This window comes from Canis lupus, chromosome 32 (genome assembly GCF_048164855.1).
Source record: "Canis lupus baileyi chromosome 32, mCanLup2.hap1, whole genome shotgun sequence".
Classification (NCBI taxonomy): domain Eukaryota; kingdom Metazoa; phylum Chordata; class Mammalia; order Carnivora; family Canidae; genus Canis; species Canis lupus.
Window position 1 is genome coordinate 15,287,672 of NC_132869.1, and position 17,573 is coordinate 15,305,244.

Below are 17,573 nucleotides of genomic sequence, written 5' to 3' on the forward strand. Positions count from 1 at the left end.
ATTTTGTGTAAATAAAGGCTATTACTAGTAGGATCTCAGAGGCCAAAAAGCTGCAAAAATTGGTGAGCACGTGTTGAGCATTTAAAGGCTATTAGAGAGCTCACTGCCTGAAGAGGATTAATGTGATAGGATAAGTTGGTCACAGGTCACAGGATTAGACACTAGGTCACCCACTAACCTCAAGAAAATTTCCATGCAATGAGGTACACTGTAAAACATGCACAATCCACAGCCCTGCTGCACACCCCTTTTAGGTATTAGTTTGGCTCTGAGAAACCCAAAGACTTAACTAATGAAATCCTTACATTCTAAAGAGTCACATACACTCCCTTCTTGGCGCACCTGCTTACTTTATACCTAACAACTATAGTCCCAGAAATCTAGCAAAATGAAACAATTTTATTATAAATAACCTAGAATTACAGTGGCCACTATATGGAACGTTCAATTAGACAAGTTTGTTCATTTAAGAAGTGCACTTTGAAAGCAAGCGTTCCCAAATGAAACAGAGTGGGATACCTATTTTAATTGGTTTGCAGAAGTTTCCAAAGATTCTGAAATAGTATCATTGAAGGGTTCACTATAAAAAGCTAATAAACACAAGAGTTACTTAAGACAAAACACCATAAGGCTGACATAACTCCTCTATTTTTTTTAAAGGTTTATTTTTTTAAAGATTTATTTATTTATGATAGACATAGAGAGAGAGAGAGAGGCAGAGAGAGAGAGAGAGAGAGAGAGAGGCAGAGACACAGGAGGAGGAAGAAGCAGGCTCCATGCCGGGAGCCTGACGCAGGACTCAATCCCAGGACTCCAGGATCGCGCCCTGGGCCAAAGGCAGGCGCTAAACCACTGCGCCACCCAAGGATCCCCTTTAAAGGTTTATTTATTTATTCATGAGAGATACAGAGAGAGAGGCAGAGACATAGAGGGAGAAGCAGGCTCCCTGGGGGAACCTGATGTGGGACTTGATCCTGGAATCAGGCCCTGAGCCAAAGGCAGATGCTCAACTGCTGAGCCACCCTGGCACCCCTATTTTTTTTAAAGTTTGTTTGTTCGTTTGTTTATTTATTTATTTATTTATTCATTCATTCATTCATTCATTCATGAGAGACACAGGAGAGAGAGGCAGAGACACAGGCAGAGGGAGAAGCAGACTCCATGCAGGGAGCCCGATGTGGGACTCCATCCCGGGTCTCCAGGATCAGCCCCGGGCTGAAGGTCATGCTAAACCGCTGAGCCACCGGGGCTGCCCCCCTATCTTTTTTTTAACCTGAGTGATCACTCTACTAATTTTCTGAACTGCCTTTCCATTCTGAAGAAAGAGTTACCTCTTAAAATAAAGCCGCCTGAGGTTACACGTGATCCTCCTTAGATATTCTTCACTCCTTGGTCAAAGACTAAGGGCTATAGTAAAAAAAAAAAAAAAAAAAAAAAAAAAATTAAACTTTGAGAGAAGCCCCAAAAGTTTTTTTTTTTTTTTTAATAGATTATTTCCTGAGTCCAGTTGAGAGAGGGAAATAAAAATTCACGTTATCCCTTTCTTTCCAAATCCAGACCCTGTTGGCTATTAATCTTTTTTCTCCTGGGAATAGCTGTTTCCTTGCTCATCTCCTTTTGCATCTTAACGTGGTTTGGCTTTTTGCCTGTCTGGCCTGTACTATCTTTGGGAGTGGCTCTAAATCCCGTAAAAAAATACCTTTTACACCCTCTTTGAGGACCCCTCTCGAGTTCATGAGGCTGCTTAATACTGCCAGCAATCTTTACTGTTTGTGCCAGCTAAAATTGAACAAGATATTTTGAAAATTTAATAACATTATTATCAGAAGTTTGGTCAAATTAAAAGCTAATATTTGGAGCCTGATAAAAAATTTTAAGGCCTTCTCTGCTAAGCTAAATGTAACCACAGGAAAAGAAAACTTTCTCATTGCTAGATGGGTGATGTCAGTCCTTTGATATTATTTAGACGACAATCCAGTTCTTTGAGAAATGAAAAATGGCTGTCTTACAGATCTAGTCGTTACAGGCCCAGAGGTGTGACTCCAAAAATAATAGAAAGACCAATCCTTTTTACCAGTCCCAAAACCTCCCTTATTTATCTTAAAAGGCTTATAAGTGTTGTAAAAATTCTGGTCTTAAGAGAAGGAAAGTCCTTCTAGAAAGTGCTTGTCTTTTTCTTCTGTACCTTTGCGCTGTAAATACACAGTATCTGCCTCGTCTTTTCCAGAAATTCTTAATCTAGTCCATGTCCTTAAAATGCAAATTCCAGGAAGGTAATGCTGATAAAAAAAAACGAGGAGGAAAGTCCACTTAAAACTTTATTTGCCAAGGACAAATATAAATCTTAAGTGTCTTCTCCACAAACCCATGTATCTACGTCTGTATGTATCTATCTATAAATATATTATTATTTTTTTGTTTTGTTTTTTTTCCAAGGAGTTTATTTGGGCAGACCTGGGGACAGGGAAGCTCTGCATCTAAGAGAAGGTGTTGGGTCTCCTGGTGGTGAAGCATGGCTTGTGCTGGCAAGGTAGGACCCAGTGGGGTATTGGGAATTAGATTTTGGCGTCTCGTGAGCAGCACTTGCTGGCTGCAGTCTCCTCTACCTTCATGATCTGGACCAAGTGTACTTGAAAAGGGTGCCAGACACCCCTGTCTTGGTAGCACTGGGTGACATTGCCAGCAGTGGTAGGTCCTGGTACTGTCTGTATGTGTTGTCGCTGCCACCGTGGGAGTCATAGCACAGCCAGATGCCAAAGTCCTTCGCCCACATTGGGGATTTTTTGAACACCTGTCCAGTACACAATTTCCCCTGAAGACTTCCTCAGCTTGTTCAGCTGAGACACAAAGTGATTAAGGATAAAAGAAGAAAATTATTCACCTTTAGCTCAGACGGCTGACCTATAGCCTGCATAGTTTTGACAAGGATCAAATAGGTGCTGGCTGCTACATTCTTAAAGGGTCTCAGGACTGCCTGTATGTCTCACCAATAGTGAATATCAAGCTAAATGATAAGTGCCAAAGAAATCTTGAGAAAGTAGTTTTATAAGTAGAAATTCGAAGAAGATATTTATGATCTAATTCTTCCTGCACGTTCCCTCCCCCTTGAGCACTAAGCATATAACCACCAGCTTCATATAGAAAGAATGCAGCTTTTTCTGCCCACGGGTCCTTTCCCCTTGCTACTTAAATAAACTTACTAAGCTATACCAGAACACTTCTTCAGAATTCTTTCTTGATTGTCACACTCAAACGATCTCACAAAAGTACCAGAAGTGGGACTCTGCAACAACATGATTAGGTGCAAAGATATGCATGCAATAGAGGGGTGGACTGGGACATTTGGGGGTCTGTAGGCAGTGCCCCCACCACCTTGTACTCTGGCAATGTGCCTGAGGCCTTCATGGTGCACGCTCTGTTCTTGTCCCCACCCACGAAAGACCATAAATATATTTTTAAAAAGCTCTAGCGAGGCTGCCTGGGAGGCTTAGTCCATTAAGCACCTGCTTTTGGCTCAGGTCCTGATCCCAGGGTCCTGATCCTCCAGGGTTGTGAAACTGAGCCTGTTTCGGGCTCCTTGCTCAGCAGGAGTCTGCTTGTCCTACTCCCTCTCCCTCTGCGCTTTACCTGGCTCATGCTTGCTTCTTTCTCTCTTTCTTTCAAATAAATTAAAAAAAAAATCTTAAAAAAAAAAGCTATAAAAAAAAGCTTAAAAAGCTTTAAAAAAAAAGCTTTAGCGATCTGGATCAATAAACTTATTTCATCTACTAAAATTTTTTTTTCAAATTCAACCATTATAACTAGTAAATTTTGTATTTATTTCATAGCAGAATTTTCAAACAGAAGCTATAAGGTATGTCTAACATGTTCACATGTGGTCCTTGTATGGGTTGGAAGTGTGTTTCTACCTCCTGATTGTATTGCTAAAATTAGCTTACAAAAGGGCTCTATTTAGTTCATTTAAAGAACAAACAAGTGTTTGTAAGGATTGGGCTTGTAAATTAAAAACTCAAAAATATAGAAACTAACCCAAATGCTTTTCAAGTCCATGTGATCTAAAAAATTCCTTTTTTATATAAAAGCTAGTCTGGGATTGATGGCTTAATGAAACATGTCCTTAGAGTTATGAACATTAAATATAAAACTTTTGGGATCCCTGGGTGGCGCAGTGGTTTAGCGCCTGCCTTTGGCCCAGGGCGCAATCCTGGAGACCCGGGATTGAATCCCATGTCGGGCTCCCGGTGCATGGAGCCTGCTTCTCCCTCTGCCTATGTCTCTGCCTCTCTCTCTCTCTGTGTGACTATCATAAATTAAAAAAAAAAAAATTAAAAAAAAAAAAATAAAACCTAAAAAAAAAAAATAAATAAAACTTTTATCTACGTAAGTTTACTAGCCAAATAACTTTGTTATCTCATCTATTAACACAAAAATTATGGCTTAAAATAATGACTGACTTTGTCTAATGTTCATAAAGTCTTTGTAAGTAATCTAAATACAATCGTTAAAAACAAATGGATTTAAAAACTATTTTATTTATTTATTCATGAAAAACACAGAGAGAGAGGCAGAGACACAGGCAGAGGGAGAAGCAGGCTCCATGCAGGAAGCCTGATGTGGGGCTCAATCCTGGGTCTCCAGAATTAGGCCCTGAGCCGAAGGCAGATGCTCAACCACTGAGCCACCCAGGCATCCCAAACAAATGGATAAATTAAAAAATTTAGGTAAGGGATCAATGTCCTCCCCAACAATAGTTTCCTCAAAGTTTTGGGGCAAATAATTGGTTAAGTTAAATTCATTAAATATCTAGAGTATTTCCAAATAAGACAAAATACTCTAACACTAATTACTAAACATAGGTTTATCTATTTTTGGCTTCCTAGTAAAGAGAAGCTAAAATTATTTAAATATATTACTGTTACATTAAGTTAAAAAGACACATGCTTCTAAAAATTTAAAATATTTATTAATTTGAAGATGTGAAAATTATATGCCAGACTGATCACAATTGCTTACTTAGTTTTCAATGTGTTAAGGAGGATGAATTTCCTTTATCCTTCAAGGTCCTTCTAGCTGGACTAAGAATCAAATTGACATGTGACACATATAGAAGAGAAAATCTAATTTAATGGCGTATGCACAGGAAATCCACATAGACATAGAAATTCCAAAGACAATGAGGCAACATGAGGCTTATAAGAGCTAAGGGGATGGATGAGGTCTGAGGATACAAGGAGGAGAAGGACCGTTAGCAGGAAGGTGAGAGGAGATATTTGGAAGGCAAAGGTTGCTCTATGATGTAGGTAAATTACTTAAGGAAAGAGACTCTTAATAGCTCTCTTAGTACAAGCAGGCAGTTGAGAGAGACGTGAAGAGCTTTTCCCAAATCTTTTGGGTTTTAATTGCTTTTAACTCAAAATAACATTCGCCAGAGTGGCCTTAGGATGACCTGCCCTTGGCACCTGTAACTAGAAACCAAGGTTTCTAAGGTTAAAATTTTTGATTAATGTGTAATTAAAACTACTAAAAACAATAAGAAACATCTCCCTATGTCAGGAAAATGAGATATGTTTTCAGTAATAATAATAATTTAGAGGCCACTTTTAAGCGACAAGCTTGAGCAGTGAAAACCTGAGTAAGGCAAAAGGGCTCACAGTGACTGCCGGGCTGAATGCAAACATGTAATGCAAATAGGCTCAAGCAACCCACCTCGAAATAGCCATAGGCCCTAACTGACCAATTAGGACCAGGCTCAGTTCCTAAGATTACCAAAAAAGGGACGATTTCATGCATTCTCATACCTACTCACTGTGCCCGATAACTGTGGCCCCTCACCACTGTCTTGTTACAGTCGGTGTCTCCTTTGTTGCCCTGCCCACCACTCCCTTGCAGTGTATTCAATAAACTTCTATCTCTTTTTGCTGCCTTGAATTCTGGGTGAATTCTTTCACCACCTGTGCCACCAGCCCCCACCTAATTGGGATGCCCCACAAATAATAGTAAAATAATAATAATAATAATAATAATAATAATAATTTTGTCCTAAAATAAGGTTGGTTTGAAATGGAAACACTGTGTAATTGTATTCCAAGCAGTTTGAAGGCTACATATCTCTAACTCACTGACCTGTGCCATCTAGCTTATAGGTTGACTAATTATAGCTTCTTTGAGATTTCAACAGAACACTGGCCTGGGGGGAAACAAAGAACAATCTATTCATAGAAGATCCAGCTTGACTACATTACTGAACAGTCTTCCCTTATGCCGGCAAGTCCACTTGAGATCACATTAAGAATGCTTCCCCTGCATGTGGACTCTACCACTTTCTAGTGCCTTCCCCTTAAAAACACCCTGCTTGGTCGAGGACTTTGTGGAGATGGTCTTTGGACATTAGTCCACCATCTTCCCAGGTTGCCTAGCCTCATGAATAAAGCAACCTTTCCTTTTTAAATTTTTAGAAAAGATTTATTTATTTTTGAGAGAGAGAAAGAGAAAGAATGAGTGCACAAAGGGAGAGTGAGCAGAGGGAGGGGTGGAGGGGGGCAGAGAGAGAGAGAGAGAGAGAATCCTAAACAGACTCCATGCTCAGAAAATCTGAGTATGGGCTCAGGGCTCCATATCACCACTCTGAGATGGTGACCTGAGCCAAAACCAAGAGCCAGTCACTTAGCTGACTGAGCCACCCAGGCACCCTTAGCAACCCTTCCTTTCAGACCAACACTTGTCTCTCAAGTATTAGCTTTTGGGGGTTGAGCAGATGAACTTGGATTTCAGTAACAATAGGATGAAATCAGAATATAGAAAAAAAACTCTCAAAAAATTTTAATGTGTGGTCAAGGTGGCTAAGATTAAAATAAATTTATTAAAAAATAAGTTTTAATATCAAAATTAAGCTGGTACAAAGTTAAAATTTGGTCTTCTTCTTTTTTTTAAGATTTTATTTATTTATTCATGAGAGACACAGAAAGAGAGAGGCAGAGACATAGGCAGAGTGAGAAGCAGGCAGCATGCTGAGAGCCCGATGTGGGACTCCATCCAAGGACTCTAGGATCATGCCCTGAGCCAAAGGCAAACACTCAACCGCTGAGCCACCCAGGTGACCCAGTCTTCTCTCTGTTAAAAGAACAAAGTTTTCTTGAACTTTTAATCTGCTTTTGATAAGGTTTTTATAAGTTTCTTTATCTTTTAAATATCAAGTTTTATAATGATCCAAGACCCCATTTAGATAAGTGCTTAAAAACTTTAAAACAAATATTTTTGACAGACTTCCCAAAATCAAATTCTTAAGTCTCTTTGACTTGAAATATTACAAAAGAGTTGTAAAACTAATTAGGCTTATTTACTATGTAGATTACATAGAAAATATTGTCAAATAAATAATACTAAGCCTTTTTTATATTTGTAAGATTGTGGCACATACAGATAAAGTCCATTCTGTTGTGCAAATGGCCCCTTTTTGCCACACTTTTGCCATCGTAATGTCCTTGTGACATGGCAACAGTCTGCATCTGAAAAAATTAGTATTAATATAGACACATAGTGGTTATAAATTTAAGAAACAGGACTATGAGAAGCCCAAGACAGTTGCTTTCTTCTTTTTTGGCTCCTTGACAAAGCCCAATTTTCAGTTTTTGTCCTCCTTTGCCCACCATCGTACATTTAAGAGGACTCAGGTTATAAATAGGCATTAGTGTAGAGACTTCTATAAAATTTTAATACCTGCAACTGGACTTTATTAAGCTGCCACTTAGTAAGAATTATCAGTATATATTTGTACGTGTGTTTTCCAGGTGGGGTTGAATCTTTCCTTGCTACAAGGCTGATGTCTTCACAGTAAAACCAAACAAAAACAAAAAACTGGTTAAAAAAAAAGTTTCCTAGGGTACTTGGGTGGCTCAGTGGTTGAGCATCGGCCTTTGGCTCAGAGCATGATCTCAGAGTCCTGGGATTGAGTCCTGAATCGGGCAGGGAGCCTGCTTCTCCCTCTGCCTATATCTCTGCCTCTCTCTGTCTCTCATGAATAAGTAAATGGAGTCTAAAAAAAATGTTTCTTACTGAGGTGTACTTTCCATCATCTCTAGGAGTCAAGACACCCACTTCACCAGACAAATCACTAGAGCCTTAACAAAACCTTGCAAAATTCTAGAAATTCTATCAGTCTACAACCTTCTACTGATCCCTGCTGTTTCATGCTAATATGGCCAGCTACTATAAGTCTCTAATGTTTTATGCTCAAGCCTGTCATCAACAGGTTAAGAAGCTTTCCTGAATCCTGTTAAAAGAAACCTGTCTGGGGGCACCTGGGTGGCTCAGTTGGTTAAGTGTCTGCTTTCAGCTCAGGTCATGATCCCAGGGTCCTGGGTTGGGCTCTGAGTTGGGCTCCCAGCTCAGTGGGGAGCCTGCTTCTCTCTCTACTCCCTACCCCTGCTTGTGTTCTGTCTCAAATAAATAAATAAAATCTTAAAAAAAAAAGAAACCTGTTTTTTTTTATAGTCGAGAGCCTAATAACTTGGTATTGTAAAACATCATCAGAGAAAAACAGTCCTCATGCCCTTAAAGGGGTTGTCCCAAGTGCTCCTGACCACTGGCCCAGCTGTAAAATGAAAAGATGCTAGAGACCTCTAAATCAAATTGACAGAAGAAAAGTAGCTGACATCAAGGTGTAGACTGCCTCCACCCCAGATGCTGGATCAAGACATCATACTGTAAACACAAAACCCTTCTCTTTCTTCTCCTGTCCTTTTCTGGCACTGGCCCAAAAGGATGGCTTCCCCAGCAGTATCTCCCAGGTCATTGCTAAGGGGGGGATGGGTGACCTATTTTATTTTATTTTATTTTATTTTATTTTATTTTATTTTATTTTATTATTTTTAAGCTTTATTTATTTATTTATGAGAGACACACAGAAAGAGACAGAGACATAGCAGAGGGAGAAGCAGGCTCCCTGCAGGAAGCCGGATGTGGGACTTGATCCCAGGACCCCAAGATCACTACCTGAGCCAAAGGCAAATGCTCAACCACTGAGCCACCAAGGTGCCCCATGGTTACCTCTTTTATTCAGGGTGGGGAAAAATCTAACTGTGCCTCCAATTTTTCACAAATAAAATAAGACATCTTACAACTGAACAAACATGAGTTTGCTCCTTTGGTGAGTCACAGAAACTATATCAAGTGGAGTTGTCACATATAATAAACTTGATTTGCAGCATAGGATATCATGGGAATTCTTGTAGGTAGAGGTGTGCATGTGCCTTAAGGAAACATGCCTATACATACATTGTATGTTATGTCAATGAGGCTTATGCTTGTCCTTGGGCAGAGATTTTGGCATTATAATGAGGTAAAGGTAGCTGTCATCAGTCTCCATGGGTGACTCCCTGGTCCATCTGCACAGGTGTGAGTTGGAGGTTGAGCTTCAACTGGTCTGGGTGGTCTGGGCCAGATGGAGGTCTTGTCAGGGCAGTCATTACTGCTTAAAGGGCAGTTTCAGTTTCCATCATGGAGCTATGCCACTCAGGTCTCTTGCCTGAGTTAAGAGATAAGCTGGAAAGATGAGCTAAAGGAAAAACATGGGACAAAGGGTTGGTGGGTATAAGCAGGTGGGCAGTAAAAGGTCTTGGGGTCTAGCTGGTGACAATCTCATTGGTAACTCTTCTACATTTACATTGTTTTTAAGAGATTTTATTTATTTATTCCTGAGAGATACACAGCTGAGCCACCCAGGCGTCCCTAAATTTACATAGTTAAATTAAAAAGGATACTTCTTGGCATGCCTGGGTGGCTCAGCAGTTGAGCATCTGTCTTTGACTCAGGGTATGATCCCGGAGTCCCAGGGTTGAGTCCCACATTGGGCCCCCTGCATGGAGCCTACCTCTCCCTCTGCCTATGTATCTGCCTCTCTCTCTCTGTCTCTCATGAATAGCTAAATTAAAAAAAAAAAAAAAAAAAAAACCTTTAAAACAAAAAAAGGATACTTCTTTTGGCAGGTTCCTATTTCCCCGGTTAGGGATAAATGCAAATGAAGCTTTGAACAAAAACTTAATTCTTAAAATCATTACAAAATCTGCTAAAGCAACAGCAGCCCCCCAAAAATCCTTAGACTCTCTGGTTAAAATTATCCTTAATAATTGAATAGCTCTTGATTATCTTTCAGCTGATCATGGAGGTGTTAGTGCAGTGTCCAACACCACCTGCTATGTCTGGATTTACCCTCCTGGGGAGGTTAAAACTGTTTGGTTTAAAAAAGTGAACTCCTTCCATGGGGTCTTTCTTTGGCTTATTTGATTTTGATTGGTTTAGGTCCTGGGGACCATGGCTCTAAGGTACACTCCAAATACTAGGAATTACCCTGCTTATAGTAATCCTCCCTGGTTATAATAATCTCCCTGGTGCATTATATTCTCTCAAAAGCCTTAAATATGTTTATAGCTGCTAACCACCAAGCAAATGAACTCTCTAAGACTGGAACATCTAAGGTATGAGGAAAATAACCAACTTAAAGAAGTTGAACAAACCATCACCTACATCACAAGGCTAAGTAAAAAAGTTATAGATCCCACACAAAGGAGCAACAAACCTGTGAACTGCAGAGCAGTAGCTGAGAGTAGTGCTAATGCCTTAAAATTTGATCACATCTCAGTGAAATTGAGAGTCCAATGAGAAGGGAAAATTGTTAAAAAAAAAAGAAAGAAAGAAAGAAAGAAAGAACAAAAGAAAGAAAGAAAGAAAAAATCGCAGGCCTCAAGTGATGTTACTTAGAGTTCCCAAACCGGAGCTTAATACCCAATATAATTGGCCTCCCCAAGAAAAGTGGCCTTAAGGCGTCAATCAGGAAATGTTTCTTTCCACCAGTGCCAAAGAGTCTGTCACCTGGGACCTCTCCATCCCCCAAAAGTGAGGTAATCTGCATAGTAAGAGGCCTTGCTCTGCCCCAGACAAACAGCTTCCTTTGGAACAATCCTTTTCTTTTGCTAGAGACTTTCTTGTCCCCACGCTCTATGAAAACCTTGCATTTTGTACAACTCCTCAGAGTGCCTCTCCACTTGCTAGATGGGGTGCTGATTCATGAATCGTTTAATACAGCCAATTAGATCTTCAATCTCATTTGGTTGAAATCTGTTAACAGGTTTCAGGGCAACCAGAACTGGCAAAATCCTGCAGTAGTCATGACATTAAGGAATAGTTCTATCAGGTTTATGATGAAATACAGACAGACTGTATTCGTGTCTTTATGTAAATTAAGAGTCCATCCCCCCCCCCCCGCCCACACCGAGAACTTATAATAGAGACTTTTCCAAAACCCTAAAATGTAAAATGACACTTGGAAATCTTTAGTTATGTTAAAAGTTAAAGTGAGGCATATTAAACATTTTCAGAGTTTATTTGAGCAAAAATCGACTTGGATTAGACAGCATCCAGTCTAGCAGATAGAAAGTAGCACCAAGGAGCTGTACAAAATGAAAGATTTTCACAGGCAGAAAGGAGCAGGGACTCGGAATTTATACTGGCAAGAAAGCGGATTGCTTATTGCAAAGTTACTTCCCTTTAGGAGATGGCAGAGGTCTCCCAGGCAGATGACCTAACTAGTGTCCATCAGGTGATTTCTGATGGAACAGGTTTAAAATTGCATTTCTGGGAGAGCCAAAAGTGTATTTAAATCTGGTTTGGTGACATGGAGCTTAAATGACTTTGGGGACTGTTGTTTTTAACAGCTGTTACTAAAAATTAATGCTTTTATTTTTTATTTTATTTATTTATTTCAGAGAGAGAGAAAGCACAAGCATGAGCAGGGGGAGGGGCAGAGGGAGAATTACCCGCTGAGCAGGGAGCAGGGTGTGGGGCTGGATCTCACCACCCTGGTGAGCCAGGGCAGCCAAAGGCAGATGCTTAACTGACTGAGCCATCCAGGCGCCCCAAAATTAATGCTTTTAAATGTGCTTTTTCATCTAGTACATTAAATGAGCAGTTTAGAAAAAATTACTTAAAAGATGAAGGTAAGTGAATAATTAATGATGTCACTTTCATAAGATAATTCAAAACATATTGATGGTAAATTTATAGGAAGGCCAAAAACTAGGGCAATGATTTTAAGATACTTTGTTTTGGGATGTCTGGGTGGCTCAGTGGTTGAGCATCTGCCTTTGGCTCAGGTTGTGATCCCAGGAGGGGATCCCTGCGAGGAGCCTGCATCTCCCTCTGCCTATGTCTCTGCCTTTCTCTGTGTCTCTCATGAATAAATAAATAAACCTTTAAAAAAATAACTTGATTCACTGGAATTAAAAATTTTTTTTCTTTCTTTATTTGAGAGAGAGAGCACACAAGTGCAGGGAAGAACAGAAGGAGAGGGACAAGCAAACTCTGCATAAACACAGGTCTCGATCTCACCACCCTAAGACCATGACCTGAGCTAAAACCAAGTGTTAGACACCTAACCCACTGAGCCACCCAGATGCCCTGGTTCATAGGAATTTTTTTTAAGGTTTTATTTATTTATTCATGAGAGACAGATTGAGAGAGGGGGGGGGGGCAGAGACATAGGCAGAGGGAGAAGCAGGCTCCATGCAGGGAGCCTGAGGTGGGACTCAATTCCAGAACCCCAGGATCACACCCTGAGTCAAAGACAGATGCTCAACTGCTGAGCCACCCAGGCATCCCTATAGGAATTTTTAAATTGAAAAAAGCAGTGGAGATTCTGAACTCTATTATTGACCTCATTACATTACAAAGAAAGTGAATTTTTATATATCATCTCACCATCTGGTCTGGAGGATCTTTGGAAATTATTCATAAACATTGTGAAGAGAATATTTTTAAGTAAGTAATAAGGACTATTATGGAAAGCTAATGCATGTACTACATTTAGCAATTTTAATGAAGCATGATAAATAGACCCTAGCTAATTAAAATAAATCCTTTTTAAAAATTTATTTATTTATTCATGAGAGACGCAAAGAGACGCAGAGACATAGGCAGAGGGAAAAGCAGGCTCCATGCAAGGAGCCCAATGCGGGACTCGATCCCAGGATACTGGGATCATGCCCTTAGCCAAAGGCAGATGATCAACCACTGAACCACCCAGGTGCTCCTAAATAAATCGATCCTAAAAGGAAAGCTCAGTACTGGAATAATATATCCTGCCTATAGTCATTAAAACCCCACTTTCTGCATCACCTAGAAAGAGAAACAGCAATAATGGTTGGTTTCCCCTTTGATATCTACACACTAAGATTAACAAATGAATTTTGTGAAAACTCTAACGTGAAAGAATTATTGTCTTTTGAACCATTATTAACAATTTTAACAATAAAGTTGTCACTAGTTTTACTAATAGTACCAAAGCACTAATATTTCAAATGATTACCGCTCAATATTATGAATATTCATTTACTCATGAATATCATAAGTCAGACATCAGAATGCTAAACAAAAATGGAAGAAAATAGACCCCTCACCCGTTTCCCCCCCGCCCTCAATAAAATGAGAACATTCAAAGAGGTCCTGATGCTGAAGAAAGCCTTGGTGTTGGTGGTATTTTCTATACTTCAAGACTTGATCTTCTAACTCTGTAGGTCTGGAATATTAGTTTTCAGCTTAGCCAGTGGATATTCCCCTTCCTCAAAACTACCTTTTGTATGGCATTGATTTGTACAAAAGAACTAAGTTTGTAATAAAATACAGAATTGTGAAGTCCTCTGATATTTATTTAAATCATTTAGTCTCTTTTGTCTTACCATAGAAGTCTATTTAAGAAACCAAGTTAAGAAAATAAAAAAATAAAAAAAAAAATAAATAAATAAATAGAAATAAACCAAGTTAAGGTTGGTGAATATATGTAACCAAGGCACTAATAACAAAAATAATATTTTTCTGGCACATGAGTACCTAGTTAGGGAGTGCTGTTATTTCCTATAGTGTTTTACCATTTGCAGATCCTTCCTATGTTTTATGGAATGTTTGATTCTTACTCACAAGAATTATATCAAGTAGTGGGTCTGGTATTATCATCTTCCTACCTTTTTTCCTGATGAAAAAAACAAAAGCAGAGAGATTAAGATTACCACAGAGATTAAGTGCCTTAATTCAAATCTCATAACTGATATATTTGACATCTGTTGCTTTGGTTGGGCCAATTTCCTTCCTCCTTTTGGTAACAGGATTCTGATTTTCCTTTAAAGAACTACTCCTGTGCCTTTCTAGAACTCCTAAGAGGACTGTCAATCAAGGGGCTCAACCTCTCTCCATTACATGGGACCCACATTTGCCCATCAGGATCTTCTATATCCCCTGGATACAGAGAGTGGTATACAGGTAGGCATTGTGATCCAAGTAATTTAAGGTGTTTTTTGTTTTAAAGATTTTATTTATTCATGAGAGACACAGAGAAAGAGGCAGAGACATAGGCAGAGGGAAAAGCAGGCTCCCTGAGGGAATCAATCCTAGGACCCTGGGATCATAACCTGAGCCAAAGGCAGACACTCAACCACTGAGCCACCCAGGTGTCTGTTTTGTATTGCTTTTAAGAGAATGAAATAAATGAATTCTAGGAGTGAATTGGCTTCACTTGAGAGCTGTAAGAACTATGAGAACCTGGAGCTGTTTTCCAGGGAAAGCTGCTGGAGTGAAGCTAATTGGAGGAAAGCCCAGTGGAGAATGAAAGAGAGAAAGAAAGGGAGGGAGGGAGAGAGAGTGAGTGAATGAGAGCAATATATTCCTGATTTCATTTGAGGAAATGGATATAGCTATCCCTGAAGCCAGATCAATTCCTGGATTTTCAAGTTCAGTGACTTAATAAATTCCCTGTTTGGCTTAGACAAGTTTGGACTAATTCATCTGCAATAATAAAAAAAAATCCTAATACAGCTAATAAAAGTCTTAGTTATGACTGAAACACATCTTTGACATCAGATCTCTTGCTATTTCCACTGCATATTTCAGAAAGATACCCTTACCCATAAATGTCAAAAAAGATCAGGTGCTACTGTGGGAGACTTGAGAATCTTCCCTCTTTTCAAGGAGACAACCAGCTCTCTATTCTAGGTTCTGTTCAAGTTTTCATTAAAAAATAAATAAATAAAATTTATTTATTTATTTATTTATTTATTTATTTATTTATTTATTTATTTATTTATTTATTTGAGAGATAGAGGGAGCTAGAGGGAGAACACAAGTGAGGGAGAGGCAGAAGGAGGAGAGGGAGAGGGACAAGCAGACTTCCGGTTGAGTAGCTAGCCAGATGAACCAGACACAATACAGGGCTGGATCCCAGGACCTCAGAATCACGACCTGAGCCAGTCAGACACTTAACCAACTAAGCCACCCAGGTGCCCCTCAAGTTTTCATTTTTAAAATAATATCAAGAGGATAAGAAGACAAGCCACAGACTGGAGGGGAGAAGATATTTATAAAAGACATATCTGATAAAGGACTATTATCTAAAATATACAAAGAACTCTTAACAAGAAAACAAACAACCTGATTTAAAAATGGGCAAAAGATCTGAACAGACCTTTCACCAAAGAGGATAAACATCAAATACGCATATGAAAAGATCCACACCATATGTTATTAGGAAATACAAATTAAAACAACAATGAGATACCATTACACACCTATTAGGAGGCCAAAATCCAGAATACTGACATTGCCAAATGCTTGTGAGGATGTGGAGAATAGAAATTCTCATTCATTGCCAGTGGGAATATAAAATGGTACAGTTACTTTGGAAGACAGTTTGGCAATTTCTTAAAAAAAACTAAACATACTCTTACCAAATTCACTGATCTTGCTCCTTGATACTTACCCAAAGTAGTTGAAGGCTTATGTCTACACAAATTGATTCATAATTGGCAAAACTTGGAAGCAACCAAGATGTCCTTCAGTCTATTTAAAACATTTCAAAGCCATTGCTTTTGACCTCTGCATATATTTTTATAAACCTTTTGGTGGCAAGGTTAGGAGAGTGTGTTGGTGAAATAATCCATGTAAAAATATGTTTTCTCACATAGTGCAATGAAAGAATTGTTAACCTTAAAAAGAAAACTGTTTGGCAAATCGAACTCCAATAAATAAATACATAAATACATAAATAAATAAATTTAAAAAGCAGACAAAAAAAAAAAAAGAAAACTGTCAGTTGTTCTACCAGCAAAAATGGGTTTATCCAGGAATAACAAAGAATTGTAATAGGAGGAATACACGCTACAGCAAACCCACAGGCAAATCCAATAAAGAAAATGGGGATTCCCTGGGTGGCTCTGCGGTTTAGCGCCTGCCTTCGGCCCAAGGTGTGATCCTGGAGTCCTGGGATCGAGTTCCGTGTCAGGCTCCCCTGCATGGAGCCAGCTTCTCCCTCTGCCTCTCTCTCTCTCTCTCTCTCATGAATAAATAAATAAAATCTTAAAAAAAAGAATGTGACTTTATGGAGAAGGAGGAGGAGGAAGTTGGAAGGGTTGTTTTGAATAAAAGTCCATTGGACGAAAGCAAAAGTTCAGTGTGATGAGTTTCTTACTGGCTGAATTGCAGTGGTAGTTGATTACTTATAGGAGATGCAATGTATTTTTTCTCTGGTGGGGCTGTTATTGATGAGCAATACAGGCCCTTCCTGTAACTGAGCAATACTGTTCCCCCTGCTAGCTTCCTGACTCTACTTTAGTGAGGGTTTTCTTTATTTTTACAGAATGATGGAAAGAGTAGCAGAGTTACAGTGAGTGGAAGTATGTTAGCACTTTGTGAATGTAAAAGAATATTTCTCGTGTAAATATATAAAAGTGGTTAAAATTGCTTAAGCGAACTTTTAGATTGGTTAGCCATAGATAAAATGGTAAACGATTTTCCCTTAGTACACCTACTTCTCTGATTTCCTATGTTCAGTTCCTTCTTTTTTTTTTTAAGATTTCAAAGTAATCTCCACACCCACTGTGGGTCTCGAACTCTCAACCCTGAGATCAAGAGTTGCATGACCTACTAACTGAGCCACCCAGGCGCCCGCCCCTTTCCTTTTTTATTATTTTGTGAGCACATACCCTGTGTGAGCGTGTTCAAATTGGGCAACTCCTTTAAACCACTAGAAGTATAATGTCATGGGCTGAGATGTTTTTCTATTTTCCGCTTTACCATGCTTTTTCTCTGAAGGCCCTAGTTCTACATCTTTTTCACTCAAATCTTTTTCTTTTTTTTCAAAGATTTTATTTATTTGAGAGACAGAGCATAGGGGTTGGGGAGAGTGGGCAGAGGGAGAGGGCAGGGAGCAGCAGACTCCTCACTGAGCAGGGAGCCGGTCTTGAGGTTTGAACTTGATCCCAGAACCACCTCCCCCATCATGACTGAGTCCAAGGCAGATGGTTTAACCACTTAACCAGCTAAGCCACCCAGACAATGCCTCACTCAAGTCTTTTTATCCTCTCTCCCACATTCTTCTGTTTCTGGTAAAGAATGGAGAAAAATAAAGGGGAAAGTGAAGCAAATCCTGTGAGAGAAGTAGGTTAAACTGGGAGTAGATTTATCAATCTTAGCACATTCTAAATATAGGATGTCCTGATCAATAAAAAGAGTAGAAAATCTTCATGTATTAACATTTT

At 39.3% G+C, this 17,573-nt stretch overlaps 1 protein-coding gene and 1 pseudogene across 9 annotated transcripts in view; one reads left to right on the forward strand and one right to left on the reverse strand.

Annotated features, from left to right (window-relative positions):
* BLOC1S6 (biogenesis of lysosomal organelles complex 1 subunit 6) overlaps positions 1–17,573 on the forward strand; it is a 119,029-nt gene that overhangs the window by 42,783 nt on the left and 58,673 nt on the right. For 8 of the 9 annotated variants that reach the window (XR_012022309.1, XR_012022305.1, XR_012022308.1 and 5 more), the window contains exon 2: positions 14,172–14,304. The exons of the other annotated variant lie outside the window; for it this stretch is intronic. Coding sequence is in view for 5 of the 8 variants with exons in the window: in XM_072808272.1 (XP_072664373.1) it covers positions 14,172–14,304 (133 nt within the window). In the remaining 3 variants the exon portion in view is untranslated. The remainder of the gene's footprint in view (positions 1–14,171; positions 14,305–17,573) is intronic. 9 annotated transcript variants of the gene reach the window in all.
* LOC140622550 (large ribosomal subunit protein eL20 pseudogene) lies at positions 2,478–3,651 on the reverse strand (annotated as a pseudogene).